Here is a 15,913-nt window from a genome sequence, read left to right on the forward strand (position 1 = left end):
TGTGATAAGGAGTAAAGTAAAACCACAGTAAGAAATATTATAGGCTAGGGACAAATTTAAATAAAGAAGTGCAATGAATTGTCTTTAGTATGCTTCTTCCAACAAATCTCATATATAAAAAGAACATAACTTTTTTATAATTATTTTTCTGGTCAGTCAGTCAACTAAGATTTTCTGCTTGTGAAGAAAGAATATGAAAACTGGGTATAACTGATTACTACTGAATACAATGTATAATACCACAAGTCAGATGACTGTTGAATAAACAAAACAATTCAGAATTTTAATTTAAAGCCATTGCTTTCTTTGGAGCGGGTGTTCTCATTATTTAGAATGTTGGTACAATACTTTAACATATCAAGATACATTTCATACATTCATTTCATAAAAGCCTTCCACTTTTTGAGATGAAAACTGTTGCAAAGCAGTGTGTGAAAGCTACATGAAGAGTTCTGGTAAATTCTTCATCTTTCGGTTTTCTTGCTTCAGTTTTTTCCTCCCTCTACAGATGCATATACAATTCACCAAAGCAAGTATTTTCTGCACTTCATTGTCTCTCAGAAGATCTACATTCAGAAGTAACCTGAAAACTTAAAATCCCCACTAATAAATATACACACAAATAAAACACAGTGGAATTTTTAAAATGACAGTGCGACATATGTCCTTTGAGGTCAAATATGCCTTTCCCTAGTTTAAGCAGTAGCCGAAACCCAGAACAGCTGAAGTACTTCTCTAAAGCACCCACAGATGGTGTCAAAACTGGACAAAATCCAGGGACTGAACTGATGCTCTTGTACTCGTCGTCCTTTACTTTGCCAGCCTTTGATCACTGTTCCTCTTACTTCCAGAAGCGCCTCTTGAATTTGATCTGTAACAACACACATAAAATATAATCTGAGTAATGTAGCAGCATTCTGTGCTTGCAAATTAGACAAACCTATTGCTTGTTCTCTTAAATCCAATACTGCTGATGAAATGGAGATTCTCCTTCAGAATATTTTCGCAAAAGAGCATAAGGTTAGCAAAAAATTGCATAAGTAGTCTTAAACTTTAGCTAAAGACTCTCACTGCTCTCAACAACACATCTCTATTACAACATTGTAAAGCACACAATCACCAACTGGTTTGGGTCTCATTGCTGAGAAGTCAGGGATGATTACATGCCAGTCACCAGAAAACTCTGATTATGCCTTTACACATTCATAATTGCTGCTTTACGTGAACAGTTTGCCATCCCAGATGAGAGACAATTCATGTAAAAACATACTGAATTAATTATCCTCTAATTCTTTCTACTCATTTTTCAGCCCTAAGATTTTTGGGGAATTATTTGTAGGTGGAAAGGAAAAAAAAAACCAAGTAAAGATTTGGTATTGTATGAAGCAGATAACACAGATGACCCCTCTCTTTCCTTACCCCAAAGCCTGAATTCAAAAGCATCCATACCACACATAGACGTAATGGAGCCTGCCCATCACAGTCATAAGTCATAATAGTCATACATCGGAGCACCTTCTAATTGATCTGATTTAAACTACCCTTTTTTTGAAGCGGTTAACAGAACGCAGTGGTTGTAAAGAAACCACCATGGTCGTTAAGTGAATCCACTGTTTTTCAGCAAGATCACAGTCACATGAACGCATGACGCAGCAAATAGTCACAAACGTGGGCCAGTTGCCAAGCATCCAAAATGCCATCATGTGACCATGCGGTGGGAGGGGAACCAATGGAACTTTGGAACCAGGTTATAAGTACCTTTTGGTTGGTGTGGGGTAACTTTGACCAGTCGTTAAACAACTAGTCTTAAGTCGAGGACTACCTGTACATTCCAAGAGGAAAAGAAGCCGATTAAGAACTGAATAACTCAAGTTTAGTTTTAAACACAGGAATCTGCAGAAGACCGTTATCCAATTTCCAGCAGATGCAGTACTGCCTCTTGTACCGCCACGCTTCCTACAGCGTACCAGGTCAAACAGGGCTTGTAGGAAAAAAGATATAAAGTCCACGCAGGGCCCTTTCTTTCACCTACTCTGTTCCCTCACGTGCCTCGGCACACGTACTGAGTAACATGTAAGAAAGCCCCTACGCGTGGAAGATCACAGTACAATTGATCCTGGTGCCTGGGGTCTCCCCTTCCCCGAAGCAGGAGCCGCACAGCAAAGATGGGCGCTTCTGCAGAACAAAAGAGGGTTCAAGCTGCCGCCGAGCTTCGCTTGCTTGTTTGGTGGGGAGCTCCCTCCGACGCGGGGAGAGCTTGAGGGGAGCGGGAAGAAGCCGCCTGCGCCCTAGGCGGCCGAGACCAAGTCCGGCAACGGCGGGCACCAGGCGGGAAGCGGGCAAAGCCAGTACCTGTCCGGGGTGCCCGTCTAGGCGGAGTTGGAGGCGCTGCGGAGGCGGGGCCCGAGCTGCTGGACTAGGTGCTGCTGCTTCTGCCGGGTCGACTTGACCGCCAGGATGGCCTGCCGGTTTTTGTAGTGCACGAGTTGCAGCGTGATCTCGGCGTTCCAGCCTTGGTCCTGCGGGCACCGAAAGTCGATCTCCTTCCCTTCGGCCATCACCACCGTGAAATACATGTACTTGCCCTTCCGCTCCACGCAGTCCACCGTCTTCATGGTGGAAAAGGGCAACTGCTTGATCTTGGCGGCGGCCACCGCCGTCTCTCCGTCGGCAGGAGAAGAAGAAGAAGCCGCCGCCGCCGCCGCCGCCGGTTCCTGCTTGGGCGGGCTAAGCAGGAGCCCTTCCTCGGTGAGGATGCAACGCTTCTTCTTCCAGAGCTGCAGCAAGCCGTCGCTGCGTTTCTCCAGCACGCCCTCCTTCACCGGCTTGCCGCCGCTCTCCAGCATCCCGCCGCCGCCGCCGCCAAAAACTTCGGAAAAGGGAGCGAAAAGAAGGCGCGCGCCAAAGAAGCGGCGCGCGGACGAGCGGGATTTCCCGGGAAGCGCCGGAAAGGCTTCCCCTTCTGGCGAACGACGGCCAGTTTTAGCAGGGCGGCTTCTGGTCTCCCCGCCGGTCTTTCCTCAGAAGCGCTGGGAGGAAGCGCCCTCCGTCCCCCTCCCGTTGTTTCTGAACGCGGCTTTTTCATTTCAGCTACACCAGGTTTTCGGGGGGCGGGGCGAAGGAAAGGCGGGGCGGGGCCTGCCGAAGAGGCCGGTCGAGGAAAGCCTCGGCCAGGGGTCGGCAACCTCGGCTCTTTTATGACTCGTGGACTTCAACTCCCAGAATTCCTGAGCCAGCATAGCTGGCTCAGGAATTCTGGGAGTTGAAGTCCACGAGTCATAAAAGAGCCGAGGTTGCCGACCCCTCGGCCGTCTCGTCCTCGCCTGCCCGCCTTTAAGGACGGGCGGAGGCTTGTGGCTCGCTCTCCTCTTTTCTCCCCTCGGGAGCCTGCAGAGAACAAAGCCTTACTCCCGTGGCAGCCGAGCCGTTCTCACTCCTGGAACTCAGAGGAGGCCCAACAGGAGAAAGACCACTTTTGAGCCTTCGCTGACGGCGGCAGGCGGCCGTCTTGGCTTCCCCTCTGGAACGCGCGGCCTTGCGGAGGCCGAGTGGCGGGAAGCCAGCCCCGTTTCTCTGCCGAAGCTCGCGGACACCCCAACTACTCCCAGATGCAGCAACCATTCGGGATGCCCGAACCCAACACGGAAAACCTTCCCCGCGCGCGCACGTGTGTTGTAATCGTTATTATGAGAAATGCCTAATATAATAAAAACAAACCCAATGCTTGCCTGCTACTTGGATGTCATTCGTACAAGCCAGAAAGCAACCGCTATAGGGTTCAAAACCTAAAAGGAACGTTCATTTCAATTTCTACTACACACTTAACAGCAAAGTTATTTCACGCTTGTTAATAAATCATAGCATAGACGCAGCAGTACTATGAAGCATACACTTAAGTTATTTCAGGGGAAAGATACTTACTCATTATGGTTCAGAAGTTTACAACTGCAGAATGCTCATTACTACCTTTGGTGCTCTAAAAAATTCCCATTGCTGATGTAATAGGCAATGTTCCTAGTTCTATAAATATGAAATGTACTTAATTTGTACTTGTTTTGCCTGAATGTCAAAAAAAACGTCTGGAGAAACAAGTGTATGTTCATTAGTAGGATAACGTTACATTTCAGAGTGCTGATGTAAGAATCTCCAGGCCTTAATATTTCCCTACTTGTTTCATCACTCAACAATGCTATCTTCCCATGGAAATGGGCCCATTTTATGACTGATGGGTTATTCAGAAAAATTAGGCTGAAAATGACATAGCTGAACAGCCATCTAGAGGACATGTATAATAAAGTCCTATCAGGAATACTTATTCTGGATGAATTATCTGGTCATTTCACAACCTAAACCAGCTCAGAACCTGAGTATGAACCTCTTCTGTCTCTTTCCAACTATTCATTCAGTATCTAAAGCTATCCTTCTATCCCAAGTACGTGAAATACTTTGAGAAGGGTATGGAAACAGAACATGTGGTTACCATTTGCCAACATCTGTTCTAATAGTTGTAAAAATAGCCTGATTGAAATAGGAAAATACCCTCCTGTGAATCATTTCTGCCATCTAGTAAATCCATTATTGTAAAAATCTTTCATAGAAAAAATAAGCTAACAGATTTCCAAAGAAAAATGCAATTTCCAACGACTAAAGGTTCTAAGAAATAAGTGATAGCTAGGCAGAAAAGCTTCTAAAAGAAATGTGGATCATAGTACTGTAACGGAGTGCATAATTCAGAGAATTTTTTTTAGAATGAACAAAACTTAGAGAATAAGACGTCAGTATAGTTTGAAATAAAAATCACATGCTCCAAGTAATATAATTATTTTAGCAGCACAATCCAGGAAAATTATGCTGGGTTCAACAGATGTTCACAGAAAGCCCAGAAATAGTTAAGCATAAGATTACTGGTGTTTGATTGTTTCTGCAAAGGGCTATAACTTTGCTTTGTTGTGCCAAGACTGACTACAGGGAGAAAACTAAAGGGAAGAAATCAAAGATAAGACATTACCAGTTAAATATGGATGGAGGCATCCATGTATTCGCTGTTTTTACCTATTGTTTAACTATATGAAAAATACAGCTGAGATTTCCAAACAAATCTTGAACACAGTTCGTGTCTTGAAACCTGTGTAAATATCTTTATTTAAAAAAATAAAGAGATAGAAGGAAGCCATAAGGACATTGCTTGTTTTTATGGAAAGCTTTGGAAACATAATCATTAAAAAAGCTTTGACTCATTTTCTTTTTGTACATACTCACTATTAATTATTAATTTTCCTGAATTTATGTGCCTATTCTTTCTGCACCAATTGTCTGTCCCCTTTCCCCATGTAACTTTTTTTTGTTTTGGCTTCTCATTATTAAAATTAGAAACTATTAAAAACCATCAAGATCAGCAGCAGCAAGGAAATGCAGAAAGCTTCCAGGGACTTACTATCACATGTGGTGGGAATGTTCAAAAGCGCAAAATTTTTGGCAGCGGATAAAAAATTGGTTGGAGGACTTCCGGGTGGCAAGGCGTCGCCGCAGGCTCCGTAGAGCCGCCGAAAACAGCGCCAATCAGCTGTTTTGACGGCTCGGAAGCCCGCTCCTCGGGAGAAGAGGGGGTGGGCACTCAGGTAGGGGTAGAGCTCTCCGGGGCTGCCAGAGCTAAAATTCTGGCGGCTGAAGGATTGAGCCCCCCCGAAGCCTGAGTTTGCTCCGGACTGCGGGGCGCCTCTGCTCCGGGCTTTTTGGAGCAGAGCAGGGCATCAGCAACCATCCCTGCCAGCAAGAGAGAACCTTAGAGAACCTGGATGCAGGCAGAGCGATACAGGAGATTCAGGTTAAAGTGAATTTATCTTTAACTCAATGGACTTTGTGGAGTTTGAAAGTGAAAGTGCGTAGCAGGCAATAGTGGGTGAAAATGGCTGCCAAATCTTCTGAAGTTCCTAGAAGCGCGGGGGCTTCTCCGGTGCAGCAATCTTCGTTACAAGCTTTAATGCCCCCTCCCTCTGCACCTGCACCTGTACCAACTTTTACAGTTAAAGATTTGCACGATGTGTTGCAAGAGGCTATGAAAAAGCAATCGCAACAATTAGTTGAGCTTATGGATGAGAAGCTTACAGAGCTTATGGATGAGAAGTTAACAGAAATGAGGGCAGACATCGTACTTGCATTTCAAGGCATGGCTATATGCATAGAGCGCTTGGACGAGAGAGTGGAAGATCTCAGCCAAAATAATATCAGATTAGATGCAAAAATGAGAGACTGAAAATGTGGTGGATAAAATTGATGGTGACTTGACCTTGGTACAGTACCATGAGATGGAGTTTGCTGTGAGAATTAGAGGCTTAAAAGAGGATTCTAAAGAAAATTTGAAGAAAATAGTTTCTGAGGCTTTGGAAGGTGTGTTGGGGCGACCAGCAGATGCAATTATGGAAGATATAGACAAAATTTTCCATGTTAATTCGTGGATTGCAAGACAAAGGAAATTACCCAGAGATGTGGTGGTTTATTTTACAAAGAGAGCAATTAGAAATGAGGTTATTCAAGCCTTTTACAATACTAAATTTGCAATTGCTGAGCAAGAAGTTTTGATTTTAAAAGAGATCCCTCCAAGAATCCTAAGGAGAAGGAAGGAATTTGCCTTTTTGGCACAAGAATTAAGACGACGTGATATTAAGTTCAGATGGGAGATACCAGTGGGTATGGTGGTGACGCATGAAGGCATGAGACATCGTCTTACTACAGTGTTGCAGGCACGTGATTTTTATAGTAATGTTTTAAAAGCAGTCCCCATACCACTTTTGGAATCTACAAAGAATGGTGAGGGAAAGCCTCAATTACGCAGTGAGAATTTACAAGGTGCTGAAGGAACAACGCAGATAGATGAGAAAGCTACAGGAGTGGATCAAATTTCAGTATCATCGGAGGCCAGAGACCAGAGGATGACGCGTGCTGCTTCGAGACAAATGAGACGAGAGCAAGAACAAGAACAGCAGAAAGTCATGATGGCACCTCCAAAACTTACTTATAGTGAAGCTGTGGGAGGAGCGCGACCTAAGAGAGTGCAGGTGATTTTGGAAGAAGCGCTCCAAAAGCTTCGGGTCGCGAAGGATGGCGACAAAGTTTCTAACCTGGAATGTTAATGGCTTAAATTCACCACAGAAGAGAAAGAAAGTTTTTCAATATTTAAAACAATTTAAGAATGATGTTATTTGTTTACAAGAAACACATATTAGAGTTACGGATCAAAAGTACTTATTAAATTCAAGACTGGGTACACAATTTATTGCCTCCGCAACGGGTAAGAAAAATGGAGTGGTTGTTTATGTTAAGAATACCTTGACAGCGGAGTTAATTGAAGCAGATAAACAAGGAAGATATGTTATAATTGAACTGTTAATAGAAGGCAAGAAAACACTTCTGGTTGGATTGTATGCTCCTAATCAACAACAAGCAGACTTTTATAGTTTATTACACAGCAAGATTACTCAATGGGATTATAAATCTTTTATTTTTATGGGGGACTGGAATGGTGTTTTGGATGTACAAATGGACAAGAGGGGTTTTTTTAAAAGTATTCCAAGTCATGCTAAACTGCCTAAATCTTTTTTTGAAATGAAGGACGATTTGGAATTGCGAGATATTTGGAGAGAAAGAAATTTGCAAGAGAAGGACTATACTTTTTTTCTGATAGACATCAATCTTTTTCTAGGATTGACTTTACACTAATTACTAATGATTTCTTTTCTAGGATTAAGAAGACTAAGATTTGTCCAAGAACTATGTCTGATCATAGTCCAGTCTGGTTAGAGATAGAAAAAGATAATAGAGATAGGCGTTCCTGGCGTCTAAATGAGAATTTGTTTAGAAATCAGGAAAATGTGGAAGAATGTAAAAAAACAGATGGATTTTTTTAAAATTAATATGCATAAAGGGACTTCTATTGAAATGGTCTGGGATGCTAGTAAAGCTTATATGAGAGGTGTATTAATATATTTGAATAACAAATATAGACGCAATCTGGAATTCAAGAGGAAGGAATTAGAGAATGAAATTAGGGAAAAAGGCTTTAATTTTGAATCCATCGGATTTGAAGATTAAAGAGGTAATTAATTTATTAAGGGGACAGTTCGACAAGTTGATGGCTGATCAGGTGGCAACTAACTTACGGTATGCTAGACATAATACTTTTTGCAATGCCAATAAACTAGGTAGATGGTTAGCTTATTTGTTAAGGAAGAAGCAAAGGGCTTCTAATATAGATAGAATAAAACATAAGGGTAAGGTAGTGTATCAGCAGAGTCTTATTAAGAAGACTTTTGTTGATTTTTATTCTAAGTTATATGCTAGAGATAAGATTAGTGAGGCAGATATTGATGAATATTTGATGAACGCTAATATTCCTGTTCTTACACAAGAACAAAAGGAAGAGATTAATCAATTGGTAACTGAGGAAGAAATTTTTTTAGCAATTAAACAATTGAAAGTGGGTAAGGCGCCAGGTACGGATGGATTGACTGCTGTGTATTACAAAAATTTACAGTTAGAGATGGTAAAGCCATTAAGGGAATTGTTTCAGACAATTCAAATGGGAGGAGGGGTGCCCCCGTCTTGGAAAACTGCTTTTATTTCTTAGATTCCGAAGGAAGACCAGGATGTCACCCAAGCAAAAAATTATAGGCCAATATCACTTTTGAATACGGACTACAAGATATTTGCTAAGGTTTTAGCTAACAGAGTAATGAGGGTATTGCAACAAGTAATTCATGGTGACCAAACTGGGCTTATAAGTGGTAGACAAATGAAGAATAATGTGAGGCATGTAGTTGATTTGCTGGAATTTTGGAAAGAAACAATCAGATCCCTGCAGCGTTGATCTTTTTGGATGGTGAAAAAGCCTTTGATCAATTGGATTGGCAATTTTTGTTAAAAGTATTAGATAAAATGAACTTTGGGGATAAATTTTTACAACCAATTAGGGCATTATATCAAAAGCAAACAGCCCGCATAATAGTTAATAATAGTTTGACGGAAGTATGTAACATTGAAAAGGGTACAAGGCAGGGGTGCCCGTTGTCACCTTTATTATTTGTTTTAACATTGGAGATATTATTGATTAAAATATGGGATTCGGGAAAAATTAGGGGAATTCAAATAAGAGATCAGGATTACAGACTGAGGGCGTTTGCAGATGATCTGGTTGTTATGGTAACTCAGCCTGAAGATTCAGTTGTAGAACTGATGGAGATAATAATGCAATATGGGAAAGTTTCTGGATTCAAGGTTAACATACAAAAAACTAAAATGTTGTCTAAGAATATGACAGTATCACAAAAGGCTGGTTTAGAAGAGTTAACGGGATTTGAAATTGTTAAAAGGGTTAAATATTTGGGGATATATTTGTCACCCTCAAATGTAAAGTTATATAAGAATAATTATGAGAAGTTATGGGGAAAAGTTCAAAAAGAATTGGATAGCTGGAAAAAACTACAATTATCTTTATTGGGAAGAATTGCAGCAGTGACAATGAATGTTTTGCCAAAATTTTTATTTTTATTTCAAATGATACCTATTCTTAAAAAGGATTCAAATTTGGAGGAATGGCAAAGGGGTATTAATAAATTTGTCTGGGCAGGGAAAAGGCCACAAGTTAAATTTAAGATTATGCAGGATACGCGTGAGAGAGGTGGTCTTAAAATGCCTAATCTTAAACTATACTATGAAGCTGCTGCTTTGTCAGCAATAAGTGATTGGGTTAATCTAACACAAGTGAGATTATTAAATCTTGAAGGCCATGATTTGTTATTTGGTTGGCATGCATATTTATTGTATGATAAGAAGGTGAATAATGTGTTCAAGGTACATATTTTAAGACATGCTCTGTTGCGAGTTTGGAAAAAGTATAGACATAAGTTAAATTATAAGATACCTATATGGGCAATACCGAAACACGCAATAGAAAATAAAAGTGTTGGGTTTAAACATGATGTGACTACATATAAGGAAATTTTAAGTTTGGAAAGGAATGTATCGCATTTAAAGCCGTATAATACTTTAAGAGAAGAAAAGATTGTAGAAACTTGATTTCAGTATGGGCAGTTACAGGCCAGGTGGAAAGAAGACCAGAAAATTGGTTTTTCAATGACTGATGAAAATCTGGTAAAGCAAATTAGAGATCAAGGTCAAGCACATATTAAAAGGATATATCTTGCATTGATAGAAATTGACTCAGAGACAGAACTTGTTAAAGACTGTATGATAAAGTGGGCTCAGAATTTTCAAGAAGTTATTACAATGGATACCCGGGAAAAGATTTGGGTGAGAAATGTAAAATTTACGCAAGCTCAAAACTTAAGAGAGAACTTTTATAAAATGTTTTATAGGTGGCATTTAGATCCTAAAAAATTAGCAAGTATGTATCCGAACTGCCAGCCCAAATGTTGGAGGTGTGGTGGTGAAGATGCAACGTATTTTCACGTATGGTGGACCTGTAAAAAGGTTAAAGCTTTTTGGATTAAAATTTGGTGGAATATGCAAAAGATATTTAAGAATAGGATAAAGTTTTGTCCGCAACTGTTTTTACTGGGCATTATTACGGATACTACTGTTGTGGACACTAAGTTGATCTTGAATTTAATTACAGCAGCGAGACTTTTAGTAGGGCAATATTGGAAAAAGGAAGAACTGCCGACTATAGAAGAATGGACTTTTAAGTTTCCAACCTGGCGGAAATGGCAAAGATTTCAGCGTATTTGAAAGAGCAGTTGCAACAGAGATATATTGTGGAGTGGAGAAGATGGATTGATTATATCCAGAATAAATATGGGACTAAAAAGTTTCACCTAGCATTTGAATAAGTATTGATGTGATATTTATATTGCTTGTAGTTAGTATATAGGAGTTAAAGTGCGATAGATTTAATAGTTTATTGTTGTTTGCATAAGGCAGACTATGATTGTTTGTATTTTTATACCCTGTATTGAGCTCTGGGAAGTTGGGGAGGGGAGAGGGGGAAGGGAGGTAGGTGTTGGGGAGGGTTGGGGAGAGGGGATGGGGAGGGGTTTTGCTTTGTTAAAAAATGTATTGTAAAACTTTTCAATAAAAAAAATTGGTTGGAGGAAATATTACTACAAAAACCTGATTTAAAACCAGAAACCTTCTTATTAGGGATTATTAGATAAACTCAGCAAAGCATCTTTCTACTTATTATTGCATATTTTAACCGCAGCAAGATTGGCATATGCCCAAAATTGGAAAAGAAAGGAAACCCCCACTGAAGAAATAATAAATAAAATTTTATCCTGCGCCAAAATGGACAGGTTAACCCTAGAGATTAAAAATAAAACTGAAACAGAGTATTATGAAATTTGGCAAAATTTGTACGATAGGTTAGAGATAAAGAGGATTGCTGAGATGACTATCGATTGATTAGTTGATAACGTAAGGACTTCTTATTAGCACCTATATCAGGACACAACTGAAAGATATTATAACGTTGACGATTGAAAGACAGTTTACCAAAATTTTTTAGATGTTATATGTACAGTTTGTTATACTCTGTCCTGTCATAGAATATATTTTAAGTTTCTGTTTTTCTTTCTGTAACATAAGGTAATACTAATAATAGTGTTGTAGCCAGGGAAGTTGAATCATGTCCACTTTTGTTTCTAAATGTACAGTTAATAAAATTTTCTAATTAAAAAAAAGATCAGCAGCAGCAACAAATAAATTTCAACAAGGTAGCTAACTTGGGATATGCTCCACCCTGCATCTCTTAGGACATATTGGGCCAAGGTAAAATTCTACATCTCACAATTTCCCATATTATAGTTCTGTAACAGCCTGGAAACAGTGTTAAGAATTCTTGTGGAGGTAGGCAGACCTTGTTTGTGTCTGTCTGTGACCACATTCATTGCATGCCAAAAGATCCCTGGTCTCTTCAGAGATGCTGCCAGATGTTTGCAAGCACATATGAAATGCTGAACTGTTATCTGGAAAACTAGGTTCAAATTCACCTTCCAATGACCTTGGGCCATTACCTAGGGTAATGGGATTGCAATTATTGGAGTGGGGGAGAATGAGGAAGAATGAAAAATGCCCCTAAATTGTTATCACTTTAGAAAACAAACCCATTTAACATTCAAAAAACTCTATTTCCATTATGTGAAGAAATGGAAAACTGCTGATACGTCATGTAAAATTATGTGCAGAAAGCCTATGACTGCAATTTTATTTGTAAGATCATTAATAGTTTTGACTAATACACACAAACAGTATTAGTTGTACCAGTTCTTCAACTCTACTGTATCATACATAGCATGGATAATTTGCTATCAGACACTATAGCACACGTACGCCTCCTAGTGTCAAGGTTAACCGTATGCACATTTCTGATTTGTTTAATGAGATATATAATGTCTCTTGAACTGCTTCCCACTAATCCTTTTTTTAAAGAATCCTTTTGCAAATTTAACTAAACCATGAAGTTTTATATATATTTATATAAAATTCTTAGCAGTTTTTCCTGGAAGTGACACATAACCATCTAAGAAAACTATCAACATTCTAGACAATCTTAAATGAAAATTTAGGGTCATTTTACTTCAGAATCCCACAAAAAGACAAAATTGTAATTCAAGCCACTCAAATATGACATTTCAAACTATTTAAAAATATTTGAAATATTGCATCATAACCAAAGAGCATAAAATCAAACTGAAAAGTGATTTACTTTTTTTTTTTGCAAGTAGGCCTGGAGTTGTATCTCAGATCTAGCATCTTGGAACCACTTGCATACTATTGTATGCAAAACTTTACTGTATTTGTACTTCAACCAATGTCTTTGGGAATGCAAGCTGATAAGATTAATACATAGTATATTTCTATGAATCTGAGTCTATGCATAGCTTAAAAATGAATATGGAGGTGCAAAATTCCTATCCATACAGCAGAAATAACAGCTTCCAAGCATTATTACAGGCTGTGTTCCCATTATTGCTGTCAGAATTTCTATTTACTACTCCTCCTTGCAAAAACACGATCAGAAATATTCTTTGGGCCCCTTGCATGTACTGCTTATTTAAGTTTCTTTAGATTTTGAACAATATTTTAATATGGTGACTGTGACAGCATTCCAAAATCTTTCTCTCTCTCCTCTGCATTTCGTAGTTGATTTGAAGGCTATGTTTCAGATCACTGCCTCACTGAAATATCCAATCTTTTTTCAGCTTCTCTTTGATCAATGACGTCTAGATCTTCTCATGCAAATATAGCAGCTCCAAGTGTTTTGTCAGATGCTGAGGTGGTAATTAGGCAATGTTGTTATTACTCTTTCTGAGAGCAGAAAGCTTACATTTATAGAAAAACACAAGATTGATCCCTGTTCTATTGCCTTGAATGTGCAATGATTTGACTATTTTAATTTCTGAACTGTTGAACAGAGCTATCACACTTAGAAAACTTAAAAGCTCCACTGTAGGACACCTGCCTTTTAAGCCCAAAGCACACTTCTTTTTTAAAAAAAAATAAGACAAGCATCTCTATCACAAACACACAAACATTTTCAAATTTATTGCCAAAGATAAAAAAGTCTACTAATTTTTTTAATCATTCCTCCCATAATGTCAGAATGGGAAGACATTTGTTTTCTTAATAACCTTAGGTGTTCCACAGATGTGTTAATAAAACATATTATATCCTTTGATCCCATTATCTGAAACCAAGAAATTTTTATAATTTCTCCTAACAGTTTCTAGATGATTTCTAACAATGGTTTTGCAATCAAAAGTATAAAACAAGATCTTAAATTTCCAGAGCATTCACCAAAATGTCACAAAACTGGACATCAGTCCTTGGGTAGGATACCAATAACAAATCCAGATCCTAGGAAATTGAAAACAAAAAAATTCCAGAAGATAACAAAATCCACCCAAAAGGCAAGTCATTATTACTGATAGTATAGTTTTGACACAGAAATTCTAATGTACTGTACATTGTTTCAACACTTGCCATGAAAGTCATTTTTTATTGTTACAATGTTGTCACTGTTAAGACTTACTTTCATCAATACCAGTCTCCACACAAAACAACCAGTTGTAAGTCAAATTTGGGCCATACAGATCAAAGAAATAAAACTAGTACTTTTTTTCTATCAGTTTGGATAGATTATGAAACTGAGTGTGTGTTTTAACAACTAACTAGGTATTATTTTATGAGCAATGGCTTACCTATCCAATGCTTCTCCAGAAACAAACTTCCTCTCCAAATCTGTTTACATGCAAAACAGATATGCAGGGCAGCTAACTTTTCTGCAAGGTAGGAGCTTCACATGTATTTTATTATTTTTAACTGAATGCCATGAATTTCAGCAATGTAAATCCTAGGTTCCTATAGATACAAAAATACTGCTATGGAACATAATCATTGTTTTTTCTGTAATTGGGTCATTCTACAGTACCACCAATTTTTACAAATCATTCCAAATTCTGCCTTTCTTCAATTCTGTCATTTGAGTGTTGATTTAGGTCTATTACAAAAATGGTTTGACTAAAGATTAGTTATTATTTACGCCAAATAGTCAGGTATGGATCATTCTTTTTAGGAAAAAGATGGTTATCTGTTTCACAAACAAGGCGATAATGACACATTTTTATAAAGTCAGTAAAATTAGAAGATCTGAAAGAGAACAAATTATCTTAAGAAATCAAGTTGCTTCTAGGCATCACTCAAGAATTATGTTAATGCTGTCCCAATGTGTTGCATTATACTGATCAGAAACTGGCACCAGTAGTTTGACACACCTAGATATAATTAGATTGCAGAAAGCAGCTTTAAGGTTAGGGCTGTAAAGATGACTTATTGCTAAACTAATTTTTTAATAACCTAAGGCAACATATTAGTGGTGAGCAGTTATGACTATAAGATTGGTTGAGGAAATTCTCCACCTTGCTGTGAGGAGGCATAGGTGCAAATGACTGAATCAAGATACAATATTATCAAAACACATTTATACAAAATGCAAGGCCTAATGAAATGAATTTATGCAGAAATACAGCATTTGACATATTGCAGTGTTTTGCATCTATATATAAGGATTGCTTCCAACAGTAAATGTTTCTCACAACTTTGGTTGCTTACAAGATTTTAAAATGTATACAACAAGTACAACTAGTTTCTGAAAATACTAGGTTTATTCACATCCCAGTGATAAACAACCTTAATATGATGTTTCTAGAGATTTTTTGTAGGTCACCATCACAAAATACAAAAACCTAGAGCATAAACAAGCAGACAATTATGAACATTCAATGTGGTCTTGATGGAAATTAACAGTTTATATGGAAGTTATGAAATTTGAAACATATGTCATTTCCTAATTAGTACAAGTCACTGCTATTTCTATGACAATGAAGGCACAGCCAGTGCAAGCAGACTTAAACCCATTTAAACTACTGGGCCAAAAATACTTTGGTTGGTTCTCTGGGAAAGGATCTTTTCTAAACAAATAGTGGTCTCCGTCAAGAGTTCTGATATCTTCACAGCTGCAGTCTAATAGCTACATGACAACAGACTTCACTAGAACCAAACTATATATAGCAATGAATTAACAATTCATGCTTTAGGATTTACTGCATTCTACATATCGGCAGAAAAGTACTATTAAAATGCTAGGTACAAGGAACCTACATTTTAAACCGGTTCTGTCAGTTTGTTTTAACAAAAAGTTTACTTAATTCTACCAAGATACAAAACATAAGGCTGTAAGTAACTAATAGTTGTATTTAGGCTATTACAGTGCAGATAATCCTCAAGGCCACATACACACTGTTTCACTGCTGCTTGCATTCTGCTGGGTTTTGATCCTTCTGTTGAAGAAAGGAAAATATACAACAGTGTTCAAACAGGTCTGCTACAGGAATTTACAGAT

General features: G+C 38.5%; 2 protein-coding genes across 3 annotated transcripts in view; both read right to left on the minus strand.

Annotated features, from left to right (window-relative positions):
• Positions 1-299: 299 nt before the first annotated feature.
• On the minus strand, positions 300-3,126 carry PHLDA1 (pleckstrin homology like domain family A member 1). Its single transcript, XM_083366198.1, has 2 exons — positions 2,353-3,126; positions 300-871 (listed from the first exon to the last, which is right to left on the minus strand). The coding sequence occupies exon 1, from the start codon at positions 2,844-2,846 to the stop codon at positions 2,370-2,372; it is 477 nt and encodes a 158-aa protein (XP_083222324.1). The 5' UTR covers positions 2,847-3,126; the 3' UTR covers positions 300-871; positions 2,353-2,369.
• A 9,084-nt stretch (positions 3,127-12,210) lies between these two features.
• NAP1L1 (nucleosome assembly protein 1 like 1) overlaps positions 12,211-15,913 on the minus strand; it is a 42,837-nt gene continuing 39,134 nt past the window's right edge. For both annotated transcript variants that reach the window (XM_083365670.1, XM_083365669.1), the window contains exon 15: positions 12,211-15,851. In XM_083365670.1, coding sequence (XP_083221796.1) covers positions 15,816-15,851 — 36 coding nt within the window. In that variant the 3' untranslated portion in view covers positions 12,211-15,815. The remainder of the gene's footprint in view (positions 15,852-15,913) is intronic.

This window comes from Vipera ursinii (assembly GCF_947247035.1).
Source record: "Vipera ursinii genome assembly, chromosome: 6".
NCBI classification, from domain to species: domain Eukaryota; kingdom Metazoa; phylum Chordata; class Lepidosauria; order Squamata; family Viperidae; genus Vipera; species Vipera ursinii.